The sequence below is a fragment of the Eurytemora carolleeae genome, unplaced genomic scaffold, assembly GCF_000591075.1.
Source record: "Eurytemora carolleeae unplaced genomic scaffold, Eaff_2.0 scaffold723, whole genome shotgun sequence".
Classification (NCBI taxonomy): Eukaryota; Metazoa; Arthropoda; class Copepoda; order Calanoida; family Temoridae; genus Eurytemora; species Eurytemora carolleeae.
This window is the reverse complement of record NW_019396747.1, coordinates 102,269-122,030: the sequence shown is the minus strand read 5'-3', so window position 1 is coordinate 122,030 and position 19,762 is coordinate 102,269. Positions and strand designations below refer to the sequence as shown.

The 19,762-nt window shown below is 30.0% G+C and overlaps 2 protein-coding genes across 5 annotated transcripts in view; one reads left to right on the top strand and one right to left on the bottom strand.

The window, feature by feature from the left end:
* Nucleotides 1–10,487, top strand: part of LOC111708162 (uncharacterized) — a 29,815-nt gene extending 19,328 nt beyond the window's left edge. For 2 of the 4 annotated variants that reach the window (XM_023481454.1, XM_023481453.1), the window contains exons 22-36: nucleotides 30–132; nucleotides 1,519–1,600; nucleotides 2,577–2,648; nucleotides 3,413–3,470; nucleotides 3,549–3,646; nucleotides 4,764–4,826; nucleotides 5,313–5,353; nucleotides 5,429–5,483; nucleotides 5,698–5,778; nucleotides 7,526–7,585; nucleotides 7,911–8,003; nucleotides 8,441–8,544; nucleotides 8,708–8,891; nucleotides 9,971–10,041; nucleotides 10,363–10,487. In XM_023481454.1, the coding sequence (XP_023337222.1) occupies nucleotides 30–132; nucleotides 1,519–1,600; nucleotides 2,577–2,648; nucleotides 3,413–3,470; nucleotides 3,549–3,646; nucleotides 4,764–4,826; nucleotides 5,313–5,353; nucleotides 5,429–5,483; nucleotides 5,698–5,778; nucleotides 7,526–7,585; nucleotides 7,911–8,003; nucleotides 8,441–8,544; nucleotides 8,708–8,891; nucleotides 9,971–10,041; nucleotides 10,363–10,399 (1,202 nt within the window). In that variant the 3' untranslated portion in view covers nucleotides 10,400–10,487. Of the gene's footprint in view, nucleotides 1–29; nucleotides 133–1,518; nucleotides 1,601–2,576; nucleotides 2,649–3,412; nucleotides 3,471–3,548; nucleotides 3,647–4,763; nucleotides 4,827–5,312; nucleotides 5,354–5,428; nucleotides 5,484–5,697; nucleotides 5,779–7,525; nucleotides 7,586–7,910; nucleotides 8,004–8,440; nucleotides 8,545–8,707; nucleotides 8,892–9,970; nucleotides 10,042–10,362 lie in introns of those variants that run through there. The other 2 variants (XM_023481455.1, XM_023481456.1) reach the window with 2 other exon arrangements.
* Nucleotides 10,488–14,704: 4,217 nt separating this feature from the next.
* LOC111708150 (uncharacterized) overlaps nucleotides 14,705–19,762 on the bottom strand; it is a 7,102-nt gene continuing 2,044 nt past the window's right edge. The window contains exons 2-9 of the mRNA XM_023481436.1: nucleotides 18,782–18,824; nucleotides 18,139–18,213; nucleotides 17,629–17,692; nucleotides 16,579–16,751; nucleotides 16,288–16,350; nucleotides 15,707–15,763; nucleotides 15,254–15,523; nucleotides 14,705–14,950 (exon numbers count right to left, since the gene is read on the bottom strand). Of these exons, the coding sequence (XP_023337204.1) occupies nucleotides 14,762–14,950; nucleotides 15,254–15,523; nucleotides 15,707–15,763; nucleotides 16,288–16,350; nucleotides 16,579–16,751; nucleotides 17,629–17,692; nucleotides 18,139–18,213; nucleotides 18,782–18,824 (934 nt within the window). The 3' untranslated portion in view covers nucleotides 14,705–14,761. The remainder of the gene's footprint in view (nucleotides 14,951–15,253; nucleotides 15,524–15,706; nucleotides 15,764–16,287; nucleotides 16,351–16,578; nucleotides 16,752–17,628; nucleotides 17,693–18,138; nucleotides 18,214–18,781; nucleotides 18,825–19,762) is intronic.

Below are 19,762 nucleotides of genomic sequence, written 5' to 3'. Positions count from 1 at the left end.
TTTTTGATTTTGAGAATTTATTAATTAAGTTGTGAAGATGAACGTGACCATCCTGTCGTTCCCTGACATCAGCACCTTACAGCTCTCATATATGGCTGACTTTGTCCTTCTTATGACTTGGTCAGATCCTAGGTACACTTTAGAATAGGGGAGGGCGGGGTCAGCCAAAATGAATTTATTCCCTAAACCTCTTATTTATGTCAAATAAAGCTTGGCTGCTCAAGAATTTTTTTTGAGAGAAAGCTCTAAGTTGTTTAAATGTTATGTCTTAGTTGAAAATTTCGACCGAAAACCCTCTATTTCATTGAAAACTCTTAAAATAGGATTTTTAACACGCTACTCGGACTAAATTAAGGATTTGGAGTGCTGCTGGAGACCCTAAATTCTTTTCTATATGGCTGTTGGAATCTATTTAAATTTAGATTATTGTGCTTTTCTTGTGCTTTTGCTATACAATATATGTTTTTCTTCCGAAATACTTATTGTAACAAAGACGACATCTAAATACATTGCGGGATTACAGGATCCATTCAAGGATAAATATATCAACGTAAAAAGTAATTATAAATTAAAATCATTATAAATCAATTCATACAATGTGTGTAAATGAAAAGATTAAAAGAATATATTCATTTTGTCCATTCTCACCATGAAACACAAGACAAATGCATTTTAATATGAGTATTGTGACCCCCTAAAATACTCAATTGTGGGGGGGGGGGGGTAACAATATGATATTGTCCAATCTTCAGGTAAATGCAAGCTATTCATACAAGCTGCAAAGTTATCGAAATAAAGGTTTTGAGTATTTTTGAACATAATTGATGTAGAGATTTAAAACTTATAGTTTCATGAAAGGATTTCGAATCTTGAATATGGGGCGAATCTGTTCACGTTCATGTTTAATTTGGAATTTTTTTAACCTTGTAGTTTAAAGTTTCTATAGATATTTAAACAGATCGTGGTAATATTCAGATTGGAACTTTAAACCTTGAAGATTATCCACAGAATTAAACAGTTTATACTGTGTTCAGTTTAGAGTTTCTGAACCTGATACAGATTTGAACAGTTCATGTCTAGGTCTATAGATTTGAGTTTTTGAACCAAATTTAAACAGTTCATGTAAAAATCTAGATTGGAGTTTTTGAACAATATTTAAACAGTTTTTGTTTATGTTCAGATTGGATTTTTTGAATCAAATTTGAAAAGTTCGTGTCTAAATTAAGATTGGAGTTTTTGAACAATATTTGAACAGAGTTTATGTTTATGCTAAGATTGAAGTTTTTGAGTCAGATTTGAACAGCTTATCTATGTTCAGATTGGAATTTTTGAACCAGATTTAAACAGTTCATGTCTATGTTCAGATTGGAGTTTTTGAACCAGATTAGAACAGTTAAGATTGGGTTTTTTGAACCAGATTTGCACAGTATATGTTTTTGAACCAAATTTGAACAGTACATGTTAATGTTAAGATTCGAATTTTTGAACCAAATTTGAACAGTTTATGTTTATGTTCAGGTTGGAGTTTTTGAACCTTGTAGATTCTACAGATTTGAACAGTTTATCCTTAAGATTACAACAGGCCATATGGGTACCAAAGGTATAGTTGTATCACGGGAAGCCGTAGTACATTTGAATTTCCGAGCCGGGTCAACCTTTCCCGTCCCAGTTTTTACTGAGTCGCCCGGACATTGGGTAAATAAAGCAGACACTCAATAGGACTAGCCGGTGCAACAAGGTTGACGCGGTCAGACTTTAGGTTGAATTTACTTTTACTGAAGATTCAGAGGTGCATGGTATACATCAGCCTATATGCCCTCGGTATCCCTTATTTCTATAATAAATTGAATGTTTTAAGTTTTAACAAAATTTGTGCATTTGAGAAATTCAATTTTAAACATGAAACAAATTGTCCAGCAGTAACAGATACAAAGAGAATAAATCTATTCTCCTTGAACAGATATCTTAATAAACTTATTTTAAGAAGATATCTAAGTATTTACAAAGATACAGAGGTTAATATGTCTAATTGAGGGTGTCTTTATCAAATATTATTCAAGGGGATTTCTGGTTAGAAAACTAAATCTGCCCTGGGCAGCATTCGCATGCAGTACACTATATAAAGATGAAGTACAATACGTTTTTTTGTAAACAAAAATTTGAGGTTTCATGTTTATTTGCATTAATTTATTCTAGAACTTTGTCTGGAAACTGTTTTCTTGATAATTTTATCCTAAAAAATAACAAAAAACGAACCAAAAAAAAACAATCTTGTTAAATCTTGTTCGCTTTTGGTTCTTTCTTTTACATATATATTCTTTCAGTGTCAAAACTTGAGATAGTGTTATAGGAAAAGTAAATGTTTAGAATAAACAAATTTGAAAACACTTGTTATAATTATGCCAAATTTTGCCTCTAACAGAAAATAAATGTGAAAAACGAACCAACCCAATTAGCAACATTGAATACAAGTTTCCTAATCAAATTTGAATCAGGGATTTCAAAGTTTAAACAAAAAAGATAGAATTTGCAGAGTAATTCAAAAGATACCATAATTTCAAATTTCTTTATTTTAGCTAAATTTTCCAAATGCAAGACAAGCTGAAGGAACCACTGTGGACGCATTATCATCAACAAAAATATTAAAGGTTTTTTATTTTTTATTTATTTAGGATTTTTTTCAGGATTAACAATACTAACAAATTAACAACGATTAAATTAAAAAACTGGCTTAATAAAAAATGATAAATTAAGTAAAAAAAACTGTAGTTTTTATCAAAAATTATATCATCATATAAAAATATTTTAAAAAACAGCTTCTCTTACACGTCAGCATTTTTTTTATCCTTTTCCCAAAAATATAAATAACTTTTGCGAATTTTTTTGTATAAATTCGTTCATTATTAAAAATGATAAATGTCAACATTATTTTCCGGAAAATGTTCTTCAATTTCAGCCAATAAAACCTTCCCTAAGGTCATGTGAGTTGCCAAAAAAAATTCGGGCCTATCGGTTTATTCGTTTTGACTTTACAAATAAACAGACACATAGATAGTTCGGCTTGTTTTGACCTTTAAATAAAAAAATATAATTTGATTTACTATGTAAAATATATTGTTTTGTATTTGAAGCATGCCGCAAATATAATAATATGAAATATTAATCAAGACATTATATATTGAGGTAATTTGTAAAGGTTCGTTATGCGAGAAAAAAATAGCAACAATACGTAAAAACAAAATTAATTATTGGTATGTGATAAAAAATGAAAAATTCATGAAACACATTATTCATAAAAAGACATATTCTGCATTATAAAAAAAACACATATTCTGCATAAATAAAAAAACATATTCGTTATTAATAGGACACTTACTTAAAAAAAACTCAATTTTTAAAAAACAATTTTCAGAAAGGTGTTCCAATTCCAGATAATACTCAACTAGCTGTAGAAGCTAGAATTTACAGAGGTAATTACAAAATTTAGTTAATAGAATAGAATATCTACATCATACATAAAATCTTTTTATTATAAATCTATAATTTAGGGGTTGATTCTCCTATAATTATGAAAAGAGAATACTTGATCAGCTTCACATGTGATTTTGATCTTCATATGTATCCTTTTGATACACAAATATGTCAGGTACTAAAACAATATTATTTGAAAAAAGAATACATTAATTAACAGTTCTTTGTTTACATACATATCTAAATGTTAGCAATCAAAGCTTTAAAAGAAATGTCGTCATCAAAATATTGATAAAATTACCGCATATGCTATTTTGGTGTTTGACCTATCAAAATTACGAAATTTTGACCTTCCGAAATGACGGACGATATTGTGACCTTTTGAAAATGACGACGATATTTTGACCTATCGGAAATAACGGACGATGTTTTGATCTATCGACATAACAGACAATATTTTCACCTTTGAATAATAAAGGACGATGTTTGGAGCTATTGAAAATGACCGACGATATTTGGACCTTTTGAAAATGACGGACGATATTTTGACCTATGGCAAATAACGGGCGATATTATAACCTATTGAAAATGACAGACGATATTTGGTCCTATCAAAAATGACGAATGATATTATTACCTATCGGAAATAACTGATGATATTTTGACTATACAAAATAACGGACGATATTTTTGACCTATCGAAAATAACGGACGACATTTTAACCTATCGAAAAAAACGGACGATATTTTGACATATCGAAAATAACGGACGATATTTTGACCTATCGAAAATAACTGACGATATATTGACCTATCGAAAATAACGAACTACATTTCGACCTATCGAAAGTAACGGACGATTTTTTGACCTCTTGAAAATAACAGACGATATTTCAACCTATCGAAAATAACGGACGACATTTTGACCTATCGAAAATAACGGACGATATTTTAACCTATCGAAAATAACGGACGATATTTTAACCTATCGAAAATAACGGACGATATTTTAACCTATCGAAAATAACTGACGATATTTTGACCTATCAAAAATAACGGACGACATTTTGACCTATCAAAAATAAGGGACGATATTTTGACCCATCGACAATTTTGTTCAAATTAAACCTATATATATATATACTAGATTTAACGATTGCATAAATCCGAAAATATTTGGTTTAAATTACGGAGAGACATAAAACAGAAAAAAGTGGGGTTTTTTCTTCAGCTACAATTATTCTATTTACAAGTTTACGTTATGGATACTTTTAGGTTTTTTCTTTTTCTAGATAATAATGGAGGTGAACGGGGTGCCCAATAAATACTTGAAGCTGGAAGTAGAAATACCAGAGGTACAGAGGGTCCCAATAAGTATAAGATTAACTATGACTTTTAGTTATATATCTTGACTTACGGAACTGTCAAAAATATATCCATTAATTACATGGCAACAATTCAAAACAGTTGCTTCCTGGGATCCAGTTTTCACATAAAAAATCAATGAAATATTCTGCAGGTCATAGAAAACTATTATGTGAATTATTAAAATTATCAAAATCAAACGCTTTTACCCTCCTTGGATACTAAACAAACACTGATGCATCTATTCTTGTTTACAAATTCCGTCCAGAGAGAACTGGTTTCAATATGTACTCAGAGTATACACAACTGCAATTAACTCTCCTTGCAATACAACCCATCTCTGTACATTTGAAAAACAACTCTTATCAGCACTGGAACCATTCAAATTTTAATCAAATTTCAATAATTTTACTGTCATAATATTTATCTTTATTTTTATATTTTCGTATTTTGAATTTTTTGTATGTATTGTCCAGGGTTGTGCGGATTGTGATGGGGCAGAATATACAGGAAACAAGTAAAATATAAAATAAGCCAATTATTAATATTTTATGGATAATAGTTGATTGAGATCTTTTCTTTATATTTTCAGGTTAATGGTTGAATATGTAGTTGGAGACACAATAATGGATCCAAAAACTAATCAGGAAATTCATTTTTTTAAATTATGTTCTTTTTAAACAGGGTTTTTGTTAAGTGCGGTTTGGTTTTAGATTTTTAAATCGTTATTAAGACAGCCTTCAGAATAATAATTGTCCTCAGATTTAGTGAAAGGTTTGTAGGGGATCGTAGAAATTACGTCACAGTCAATTTAATGATGGTTTTAAAGTGTTTATTTAACCCTACATATATATATTTCAGACGGATAAGTTTGGAAAGGTGGAAGTGAATATAGTTTTTAAAAGAAGATGGATTTATCATTTAATCACAGTATTTCTCCAGGAGCAGAAACATTTTATTATTTAATCACAATATTTCTTCAGGAGCCGAAACATTTTATTATTTAATCACAGTATTTCTTCAGGAGCAGAAACATTTTATCATTTAATCACAATATTTCTCAAGGAGCCGAAACATTTTATTATTTGATCACAGTATTTCTTCAGGAGCAGAAACATTTTATCATTTAATCACAAAATTTCTCCAGGAGCAGAAACATTTTATCATTTAATCACAATATTTCTCCAGGAGCCGAAACATTTTATTATTTAATCACAATATTTCTCCAGGAGCAGAAACATTTTATTATTTAATCACAATATTTCTCCAGGAGCCGAAACATTTTATCATTTAATCACAATATTTCTCCAGGAGCAGAAACATTTTATTATTTAATCACAATATTTCTCCAGGAGCCGAAACATTTTATCATTTAATCACAATATTTCTCCAGAAGCAGAAACATTTTATCATTTAATCACAATATTTCTCCAGGAGCCGAAACATTTTATTATTTAATCACAATATTTCTCCAGGAGAAGAAACATTTTATTATTTAATCACAATATTTCTCAAGGAGCAGAAACATTTTATTATTTAATCACAATATTTCTCCAGGAGCAAAAACATTTTATCATTTAATCACAATATTTCTCCAGGAGCAGAAACATTTTATCATTTAATCACAATATTTCTCCAGGAGCAGAAACATTGTGTTATTTAATCTGTTTACCAACACATCTGTATTTATGTAGTTAAAAAAATCAATAGATTTGGAAAAAAATTATTCAGTAGTTTTTTTATTTTTGAAAACCTTCTTAATGGCAATAGGCTGATAAATCAAACCGTCAGCTCTTGCATTCTTGCCCAGTCCTTGAGTCTTTGATGATCTAATTTTATTTTTTTAAGCAGAGAAATCAGATAGAAATAAAGCTGCACATAAGTTTATTATCCACTGCTATCTCCTCAAACTCTTCCTTTAACTTGTAATTTACCTGCAACGATTCCACTCTTTCTTTTTCTATTTCTGTATTATTGATGATTTTAAGATTATATGAATTTGATTCCAGTGAAGTGAGAAAGAAAATAGGCTCAATAACATCTCGCCATATAACATTTCGCCATATAACAACTAGCCTAAGTAACATTTCACCATATAACAACTAGCCTAAGTAACATTTCACCATATAACAACTTGCCGTATAACATTTGAGATAAAACAACAACTCGCCATAGAAAAAAAAGAATAAATTTTATTTAGTAGAAAGTAGTAGTTTATTAGAAGTTTAGTAGTAAATATATGTAATTATATAAAATTATGAAACATGGTTATAAAAGTAGATTTAAATTTACTGTAAGAGATGTTGTTTATGTCAACCAAAGATGGTTTCCCCCGCAAGTTGTAGATGCGTGCAGTGCTCCCGACATTGTTAGAATTATACCGTATTTGCGGATTTTTGATTTGTTGACTTTCTTGTATAATTTCATTAACACTATAATTTAATTTAAAAATTTATACATAGGCGACTTGTTATATGGTGAAATGTTACTTAGGCGAGTTGTCATATGGTGGAATGTTACTTAGGCGAGTTGTTACTTAGGCAAGTTGTTATATTGCGAGATGTATACTGAGCCAAAATATATATATATTTTCTATTAAAATCTCATTTTAAATATTTCAACTTCAATATCCTAAAGATATAAACATTATTTAAAATCAAATAATTAATTATGTTCTTTGCTCTTATAGTCCATTCTTCTTATTGGAATTGCATTTCTTACTTTCTTCTTCAAAATTTCAAACTTTCAGGTAAAAACTTTGATTTTGCAAATCTTTTAAATAAATTTGTCAGAGCATCGATAACGAAATTATTCATATTATGTCAGCCCAAAATTGATATAATCACAGGAAAACATAAATGGGGCAAAATAAAAAAGATTTTAAAACAATTTTGTTTTGACAAGACAGACATCAAACTTTTAGAAAACTGCCTTTTTATCCTTATAAGCATTGCAGATTATTATTATCAAAATAAAAGTTGTCATTGAAAAACAGAAATTGAAACGTATCTGTTTAAGTATATATAATTTATACTATAAATAATGTTTGATGTTACAAACAACTTTTTTATGAGGATCGCATGATGATTTCTATCACTACAATGATGATCGTTGCAACAATACAATCTTCTATCGACAAGATGGTTCCTAAAACATCATATTTAAAGGTAAAACGGGAAGCTTATTTAAAGAAACTGTTCACCATTTAAAGCAATTGTTCACCATTTAGAGCAATTGTTCACCATTTAAAGCAATTGTTCACCAATTAAATGAAATATTCCCCATTTAAAGGAATTGTTCACCATTTAAAGGAATTGTTCACCATTTAAAACAATTGTTCAACATTTAAAGCAATTGTTCACCATTTAAATGAAATATTCCCCATTTAAAGGAATTGTTCGCCATTTAAAGCAATTGTTCACCATTCAAATGAAATATTCCCCATTTAAAGGAATTGTTCACCATTTAAAGGAATTGTTCACCATTTAAATGGAAAAATTCACCATTTTAAGGGATTTTCACCATTTAAAAGAATTGTTCACCATTTAAACTGATTGTTGAAATTTTTTTTTAAGTATTTGATAAAATATTTATTATTCTTCAGATGATAGATGTCTGGCTTCTGTACTCCTTTAATATTATTATTGTAATTATGGGAATCCATACCTTCATGGATACATTTATTAAACGACATCCAGTCTCATTCAGGTAAAAATATGGGCTAAGATTTTTATCGGACTATATATCGGACTATATATATAATATATATAGTCCTATATATCTATTATATATATAGTTCGATAAATATATTATATATATAGTCCGATATATATAATATATATATAGTCCGATATATATATTATATATATAGTCCGATAAATCCTCGGTATCACAAGAAGAAGTTTACTGATGTGGAGCCCGATATATTCACTGTATCAGACAACATTAATCTATGGGGGAGAAATCCGGGCTGGGACCCAGGCTTCATCCGGGCTTACACACTTAATTATTTAGGACAGGTAATCCGGGGACAAACGCTTAATTATTTAGAACAGGTAATCCGGGTATACACACTTAATCATTTATGACAGGTAATCCGGGTATACACACTTAATTATTTAGGACAGGTAATCCGGGTATACACACTTAATTATTTATGACAAGTAATCCCAGTATACACTTAATTATTTAGGACAGGTAATCCGGGTTTACACACTTAATTATTTATGACAGATAATCCGGGTATACACACTTAATTATTTTGGACAGGTAATCCGGGTACACACACTTAATTATTTAGGACAGGTAATCCGGGTATACACACTTAATTATTTATGACAGGTAATCCGGGTATACACACTTAATTATTTAGGACAGGTAATCCGGGTATACACACTTAATTATTTAGTACGGGTAATCCGGGTAAACACGCTTAATTATTTAGGACAGGTAATCCGGGTATACACACTTAATTATTTATGACAGGTAATCCAGGTATACACACTTAATTATTTAGGACAGGTAATCCGGGTATACACACTTAATTATTTATGACAGGTAATCCGGGTATACACACTTAATTATTAAGGACAGGTAATCCGGGTATACACGCTTAATTACATAGGACAGGTAATCCGGGTATACACACTTAATTATTTAGGACAGGTAATCCGGGTATACACTTATACATTTAAAATAATAGCTTCACATTTAAATGAATTATTCACCATTTAAATGAATTATTCACCATTTAAATGAATTATTCACCATTTAAATGAATTATTCACCATTTAAATGGTTTTTTTACCATTTAAATGATTTTTTACCATTTAAAGGAGTTGTTCACCATTTAAAGAAATTATTCATCATGTAAAGTTATAGCTCCATATTTAAATGAATTATTCACCATTTAAAGGGATCTTTTAACATTTAAAGGAATTGTTCACCATTTAAAGGAATAATTCACCATTTAAAGGAATAATTCACCATTTAAAGGAATAATTCACCATGTAAAGTAATAGCTCCATATTTAAATGAATTATTCACCATTTAAAGGGATTTTCCACCATTTAAAGGAATTGTTCACCATTTTAAGGAATTGCTATTAACTATATTTAATATTTTCTCTATTTAGATGTTTAATATTGCAGTTTTTCTTCTCTTCAATTTAATATTTTGGGGATTTGCTCTTTCTCACTACTATAGGTATAATACAACTTTCTCACTACTATAGGTATAATACAACTTTCTCACTACTATAGGTATAATACAACTTTCTCACTACTGTAGGTATAATACAACTTTCTCACAATTAAAAAGTCGTCTTCATTGTGGTGATTATACGAAGACGACGACTGCTCTAAAATTGTGTTAAAGAAAAATTTCCGCGTTGAACAAAGACGATTTTTCAGTCGTCGCTTAATTTCCATGCTTATTGGAAAATTTTAAAATAAATAGAAAAAATTTAAAATGTTTAAAAAATTTTCAAAATAAAAAATAAAAATAAAATAACACTACTATTTTTAGTCAAGTAAACCTGGAGAAGGCAGAAGAAAAGAATTAAATTTTCATGTTTTTATTCAATTCGAAAAAATGGCCTTTACATTGTATTAACCACGGATAAATATTTAAATATAAGTATTGAAAATGAAGTCGTTTATTTGTAAGAGAATGAAGAAATTGAGAAAAATGTCTGTTGTCAATATATGTATCTAGCTAGGAATTACAGCTATGCTTGCAAACCGAACTTTCTCTATTAAATTTGTCTCAATTTATAATTTTTAAACCAAGCAAATAACATTCCCGTATGTCTCCTGATCTCCCCAATCAAAATTTGAGGCAAATCGGTCGGGTTCACGGATTGTGATCAGACACAGACAAAAAAAAACAGAGATTACTACTTTATATATACGGATTTGTAGAGTGGTCACTGGTCAGCATAAATATATCGATACAGTTTTGGTTACTGACACGAAAACTGTTTTAATGATATATGCCAGCCTCTGCATTATATCACCATCTCAGAAAACAATTTTGTATTGATATATATGCAAAGAGAATGGAATATATATTAGAGTGGAATTTAGTAGAAAAAAGTGTAAAACGGCCATTTTGTTGTACTGTTTTCATACTGCAGGTGTACTTCACATATTTGCGCCATGTAACCGTTTAGGCCCTGGAACATCATTTTATAGAAAATCTAAAATTAATATTAAAGGAACACCAAATTATGAAATATGCTGGTTTCATAATTGACCAATGATCATTTCACATAGGCTCTATGCCTTTCACTTTACAAACGATGATTTTACGTAATATCTATAAATCAAATTATGTTTTTTATTCACCTAATTCATTTTATAAAGTTTATTTAACAGCTTTAAAAATTCGAAATTGAAATGGATAGTCAAGGGAACATACTGTATTAATGTACTCTACTGCATATAATTTGTGAACATTTACATGAATTGTACACTTTGAACTTCCTTTCAGACTGAAAGGGACTGAAAAAATTCATACCGAAGAATTGCCTAAATTCCACTCTAATATATATTCTATTCTCTATGTATATATGCTCACCACGGTATATATATTAATATGCCTAATCCAATCAATGAAATTGAAATTAAAATGTTAATTAGATTATCGTGCACTGTCCAAATCTATAACCCTGAAATATCTCTCTCTGTTTATCCTGAATAAAATAAGGTCCTGCCTATCAAATGTCTATTGTTTAAGAATTTCAAACAGGAAACAACTGTGTCCACTGTCCAGCAGTCAAAAATATTTCTTAATGAACAATAAAATAATGTTCTAGGCTTATTTAAGAAGTTATATATTATATATACTATGCAGTGATAATCAGACAACTCTGAAATAGAAAGACGTCTTTAAAATCAAGTTATTACTTTAAAAAGTCCAATAAGCACGAGACACAAAAATTGTGCAGTTTAAACAGACCCGTTTTATAAATTGGTGATTTAATAAGTATATAAATCTATCAAATACACTTAAGTATTGCTATAATGTCGTCTTCCTATTCCTTAGTTTTCTGGTAATTACTGAATATCCTTTGTCTAATGAATGTTAAAATGTCCTATTTATACGAAATGTCTTATCTATGAATGCACTTGCAGTCCATAACAATATATATCCTACAATATCAAATTAAAAGCCATATTTATAAAATGTCCATTAAATTGTCCTATCTATGAAAAGTCTACATCATGTCCACATTAAAACCAGTATAAAGCGGAAAAGTTTCCTTTTGTCTTTTTTTAGAAACATACGCTGATCTAATTTTTCAGTCAAATAACAAAATAACCAAATCTTAAATTATTTTTTTAAATATAAAAGGTTCAATTTATAAAACAACCAGCACTCCAAACCTGTTTTCTGTTAAAGTTTACTTTTGTTAAACACTCCAATATTTTTTTCCTTACGAACGAACCAAAAAACTATAGTTTTAACACGTTCATTTATGTGTATTCTTGCGTCGTTGCAATTAGTTGCTGTCAGTGTCCGGGTCAAAATACATATTTGGAAAAAAAAACTTACCAAAAACGAACGGAACGATTAAGAACACTATTTATTTGATATTCTGAAATATAAGATCTGTCTGAACTGTACTGATCATTAAAAAACCAGATCTGGGGTTTATCCGTTTTATTGAAAGCTTTCTAAACTAACTATTGCCGTACAGTATTTTATTTTAATAATAATAATAATAAACACGAGGAACATGATCATGGATCATAAAATAGATCTATAGAGGTCAACATGATCGTAATATTGATCTATAGAGTTCAACATGATCATAATATTGATCTAAAGAGGTCATTATGATCATAATATTGATCTACAGAGGTCAATATGATCATAATATTGATCTTCAGAGGTCAATATGGTCATAATATTGATCTACAGAGGTCAACATGATCATAATATTGATCTACAGAGGTCAACATGATCATAATATTGATCTACAGAGGTCAACATGATCATAATACTGATCTCCAAAGGTCAACATGATCATAATATTGATCAGCAGAGGTTAAATGTTTAAGTTTGAGGTAAATTCAGAGGTAAATGTTTTAAACACGGTACACAGTACATAGCGTAATACTAGGGTTTAGATGGAGTACAAAGTGATTAAATGGGAAATGGGGAATATTGTCAAAGACTAAAAATGTTGCCGTGTTTTTCGTTTTTTTAATGTTATAATATAAGGAGAGGGACATAAGTTCGGTAGATTTACCCAAACTAAACGGTTCTATTGAAAACAAAAAAAATGGTTTGTAGAATTTGCTGCTGAAAAATAATAGATTTTTAATCATGATTAAAGACAAAAATTAATTTATAACATGATAATAATAATATCAACAGTTACCGGTATTTAGTTCACTTTAACTTATTCACTGGGATAATTAACACATGTATTATGTACTATATAGATTTAGAAATTCAAATTTTGTTTTGATTTTTTTAATTTTCTTAAAAGTAATGACAACCAAACACATTTTTTAGCACTTTGACTTTCCAGTTCGGAGAAAAAATAAACTTTAAGTAAATTAGAGAAGCTTAAATTTTGCAGTAGATAATTTATTTAAATTTGTATTATTAATTGATAAGAAAACGGTGATTTGGTCGTTAAATTATGGATTGTTTTCAATACTAAAATAGTTGGTCAATATTTAAACCAAAGTTAATAAACCTTATTTTAAACAAAACATGAGTGTTCCTAGAACACTGAAAAAAATCACCAGACCAAAACTTGACTAAATTTTGTTACAAGGGTATGCATTTTCTTGTAACCCCCCCCCCTCAAAAATTTTAGTTTAAGAAGCGCGGGGGGGGGGGTATTCATATTTTTCCGAAAATTTGCCAAACAGTAAGAAATTTGTAAGATAATGTTTCCTATTTCTGCCCAGAAATTTTAAAATAGGGAAGGGGGGGGGGGGTTGTCCTGAAAATAAATAACCCTTTCTTGAAAAAAATAATAACAACATTGAGGCAAGGCTGCTATGAGATTAAATAGAGATTGCTAGGGAACATACTGTATTAATGTACTCTACTGCATATAATTTGTGAACATTTACATGATCTGAAAATAAATAACCCTTTCTTGAAAAAAATAATAACAACATTGAGGCAAGGCTGCTATGAGATTAAATAGAGATTGCTCGAAAAAAATATTCTGCTAAGAAGAAAAAACGATCCTTTTGAAAAATAAGTAAAATATTTTGATTCATTTATGGTTTGGCAGTGTGTCTCTAAAATATTAAAATATATCATCTATTGGCACTAAGAGTGAAATATAAAAATAATCTTCGTTTCTAAATTTATGACGAGTATTGTTTTTTTGTAACGTATGAGATTTGAAAAAGAAAAAGATTCACTATGCATAGTAAAATGAACGGCTATTTTGAGCAGTTTAAGAAAAGGTATGCATCAATATTCAGTATTCAACAACAAAGCTTCATTTTTTGCACCGGTATTCGCTGACTTAACATGATACGATTCTAGTAGTGTACTGTACACTTTGGAAAACTATAAATTAGGAAATTGGTCAAAAAATTCACATCAAGCCTCCGTGAAAAAGGTGGCGAAAATGTTTTAATTTTAGTATTAAAAACCAGACTTTTAGTTTTCACAATTGAGGTCAATTTATCACTTTGTTTTGAAGTGGCAGGAAAATATGCGGACTGCTGAAAAGCAGGAAAATGAAATATAATAAAATCAATTAAAGACTTTTTCATGATCGCGTGTAAATTTTAGATTTTAAAATGACTAACATTTTAACTGTAAAATAATAATTTTACGAGTACGATTTACCAATCTTGGCTCCTGGCCAATTAAACAATTTTAATAAATTCATAAATTTTGATTATATTTCAACCTGGTATACCCTGTAAAACCGATTTATTTATATGTCCTGAAACCCTTGACAGTTAATGAACCATGGTTTCATGGACTTCAATTGTGGATTCATGTACTTTAACTGTGAATTCATGGATTTCACTGGATTCATGGACGTCATGGACTTCATGGAACAGTTGCTCGCTGTAGTTCCTCGTAATTTCCGTTCCCTGGTTAATGATAAATCCAGGGTCCTCTAAAATATCAAGATTTATTTATAAAATTAAATGATAAATAAAAAGAGTCGATTAAGCATTAAATAAAGGCTTTCAACGCAATTTAGGAAAAAATCTATAAATTGAGGAAAAAATTTAAATGGGACACCCTACACAGGCTACCACCATGCATATTTTTACATTAGTTTATTTTTGATATAAAAATCATTTTTTTTCTCCCAAAAGGTCCTATATTTTCCCAAATAGTCAAATCATACAAACTTTGACAATAAAAACTTAATGTATTATAATCGCCTTTAAGATTTATAAGGTTTTATTCTAACCTGAATCATTATTATGATGAAAATAGGAGCTCTGATTGGTTGGTTAAGATAAGCTCTATTTGGTTGGATAGAAAGAGCTCTGATTGGTTGGTTAAAATGAGCTCTGATTGGTTGGTTAAGATGAGCTCTGATTGGTTGGTTGAAATGAGCTCCGGCTCCAATTGGTTGGATAAAATGAGCTCTGATTGTTTGAATAATCATCGTAATAATTGTCAGAGAAGCCAATGTTAAGATCAACACATTAACCGCACACCAAACAATAAGCTTCACCTGAATTCAAACAAATTTAAAAATAGTTTTATATTCAACATTCATGTTATTTTTAAAACAAAGTAAAATAAGATATGAAATTTATGGGATGTTTTTTCCTCATTGTCCAAAAATATTCTCAGTTTTATTTTTTTGTTTCATTGTAATTCTTCAAATACCTAAATGTTATGCATTCTCTAATACCTGTTTCAAAAGCTCTGAATATGGACCAAAGTAGATATCTATAAAAACAGCAACCTCCTATAATAAGAAATATATTCAGCTTAATCATTGAAGATAACATTAACAGGCGATTCAAACGCATTAAAGATATCTAGACAGTTAAGGAATATCAAATTGACAGGTTTGTGTGTAGTGAAATGGGGTTATATTACAGTGAAACTCTTAATAACGACTACATCGAAAGAATTCATCAAATGTCGTATTCTTCCCTTTCTGATAATGGAATGTTGCAGATATTTAGTTTTTTAATTAAATGATTATATGGGAATCTTTAAAACTGTTCCAGCACATTCATGGCTATTTATTTATTTTCGCAAATACTGAAATTTACGTAATATAGTATAGAACTCATAGAAAAATTGTCAAGACGACATTTGATAAATTCTTCCGATGTATTCGTTATTAAGGGTTTCACTGTATTATATTATATTATATTATATTATATTATATTATATTATATTATATTATATTATATTATATTATATCATATCATATTATATCATATCATATCATATCATATTATATCATATTATATTATATACCTGAGGTAGATCGAAGATTAAAAGTTCACCATGAACCAACACGTTCTCCAGACCCGTAGTTTCCTGTAATATTTATTTAATATTTGTTTAATCCTTACATCGTTGCAATCCGCTGTCGTAGTAAGAATACGAAACATTTATGCAAAAAAACACAAGCTCCTTGTAGGTTGTATGAGTTTTGAAAATTAAGTATGCTGATTTTCTAAAAATAACTTAATTGGATAAAAATTTTATTTTAAACAGGCATAAGCTATAATCATGTTAAACTAGATCGACTGATCGACAGCCTACCTTGATCTGAATGGTTTCCGTTAAGATTAGTTTGTCCTGGGTTGTCCCAGGCTTGATGTCCCACCTTCCCAGCATTCTGTGTTGTGTCCCACGGGGGTGGATGGAGTCCCACCAGTGACCATTCATCCAGGGATTGGTCTGGAGGCCACCATTCCCAGGAACATGCTCCTTGCCTAGAGTTCAGAATTAAGTAAAACTGTTCCAAGAAAAAATAATCAAGGGGTCCCTTCATTTATGGAGTGGCACTGTGGCATATCCAATTTACAACGTTATCTTTAAATGGTTTGTCTATAAGAAATAATGAATAATATATCTCTATATTTTTTTATTTAGAACTTTCAATTGTGGGTTTTCTGTGATAGTGATGTGTGGTTAGGCTACAGAAATGGGGGACTTTGTCAGAAAACATGATTTTTTTGGCTAGAAAAATGAAAATATCTTCTTTATATAATTGATTAAATTAACAAGGGCGTACACAAAAATAAATCTAGGTTGGTGGCCAAATATGCATTAAGCGCAAAATTTGAACTGTAAATTCAAAACATTTGGCTTCTTGGATACTTTTCAGGCACACATACAGAAAAATTACCCTACAAGTATAGCTTTATCTCTCTTTCAAACGAAACTAGCAGAAAAAAACAGCAAAAATATTTTTTTATGTTCTTCACTCTACAGTTTCAAATTTGAAAAGTGTAATAGCTCTGAATTTTTCAGTAAATATTTCCATTTACTGATAGCGTCGATTAAAGGATTCATAACTCTGATTGGATATTGTTACCGCCATACTATTTCTATTGGTTCACAATAGACAAACACATGACTGAACCCTGATTGGATCAGGCGCTAATGGACTCGGCATACAGGAGTGCTCAGTGAATAGAATTAAAACGCTCTTTAGATAAATTTGACCGATATTTAGATTGCTATCTAGTATATAAATCAGAGATTTTTTATTTTTTTCATTCATTCATTCATTCATTTTCTCAGGTTTATGGGATTGTTCTCCTATTAAGAATATGTGTGTGTGTGAAAAATATATTAAAAACTAACCTAGGTTCCCAGGATTCTGTGGCTGGATTACTGACAGGGGACGGCGGTTCAGCTGCGTCGGAATCTGATTTTTTTTTTAATTAATTTTTCTTCCTTGAAAAGTAAGAAACTGTTTATTTTCATCAACCTCGACATTTTAAATCCTTATATCATTGAAAACTGGTGGTGTGATATTTCAAACTGTGACTATTTGATTTACCGGCCTTTTAAGTTTAAAAAAGGTCCACGAATTCAGGTTTCAAGGCTATTTGATTACAAAATTAGAGTTTGCAGCGAGTAATCAGTTTCTTGAGATTCATTTGGCGTACCGTCCCGCTTTGCCTTTGTTATATTGTCTGTATTCGAACTAAACAGCTTGCTCTGGCTGGTTGAAATTCGACCCGGTACATAAAACGAACTGGAGTGAACAGTGATGCCGTGTTAGTTTTAATCAAAATTAAGAGTTTGAGGGTTTTCCAAGATTGCAGTTCGTGGACTTCATAAAAGCAAAACTTAGCGGTCATTTTCTACCTGGACGAACTGTGTTACCGCCCCCGGGACCGCCGTACCAGACACCTGGGTAATCATTATACCCGCCTGACCATCCTAAACAAATCATTTATATCGCCAAATTTGTTAATGTGACTGTGGATTTCCGATTCACAACGGTACCATTTAAATATGAACACGTTTCAAACTGGAAAAACAACGACACATTGTGATCAGTTTAGTTTTAAAGGATACTATAAAGTGAATCATACAGAACCTTCTTTATATAGAAGGTCCCATTACAAAGACAGTCCCATTAAATTTAGCTGAGCGCACACGTGAATATTACTTTGTGGAATTGTTGACTTGTAAAATAAATTAAAAATTGTGAATTGATTGAGTTGTATTTTTTAATTACATATTTAAAATAATGATCATTTATAAGAATTGATTGATTGATTATTAACTGCTAATTCTTAAATCGTATGATTTATTAACTGTTAGATTTTTATTAAGTAACTGATTGATTAAATAAATTTTTTTCTATTAAAAATTGACTGATTTCCAAGAAATGATTTTTACTTTGAATTGACTTCAATCGATATACTGATTATTTCTATGATGTTGATTAAATGATTTATAACTTATGATTGATTTTTGAAATGATTGAATAATTGATTTCTACCTGAAGAAGGAGGAGGAATCCAACCTGTCTCAGTTGAAGAATCCTACAAATACAATTCTTTCTTTCTTTCGCATTCTTTCTTTCTCATTCTTTCTTTCTCATTCTTTATCTCTCTTTCTCTCTCTTTCTCTCTCTTTCTTTCTTTCTTTCTTTCTTTCTTTCTTTCTTTCTTTCTTTCTTTCTTTCTTTCTTTCTTTCTTTCTTTCTTTCTTTCTTTCTGTGTTACATTGAAAAATAATGATTTATTATTGCAAACATTTAGCCTGGCTTTGTCAAATAACTGAACACTGGCATCGAACTCGAATTTTCTTATCCATATATCTTAGCAACCTTATGGTGTAAACCTATGTTTATTTAAACGTTGCTAACAACAATTGCTTTATAACGCTAAAATGTACATGTTAAGGGCTACAGAAAAGTATAAGTGAGTTAGAGAGATAAAATACTTAAAAGTCGACCCTGTCTTTAAAATTGAGGGGACTGTTTATAAGCAGGATGAATCTATGTGATCCGTGGATTCGCATATTTTTGCAAATTCAGATCCAGGAAGCCAAAATGTTACGGATCCTTAGCACTTAGGGCCCATTTTTTTCAAAATAAATACCCCTGTATCTGGATATTTACCTGAATGGATATTCCTGTAAGATCAATACCAGGACTCACAACCCTCTCGTAGTGGTAAGGATTGACGCAAACAGCGTCAGCTTTAAGGTCAAAAGCGTACTGACAATACTTGACTTGTTTGAGTTCATTTTTATGAAGATCCGGATACCTCCAGATTCTTGAATATATCACATGGGGAAATCCTTTCCTTCCAGCAACCTGAGAATAAGAATAAGAATAAGAAAAAGGATAAGGATAAGGATAAGGATAAGGATAAGGATAAGGATAAGAAGAATGAGAATGAGAATGATAAAGATAATGATAATAATAATAATGATAATGATAATGATAATGATAATGATAATGATAATGATAATG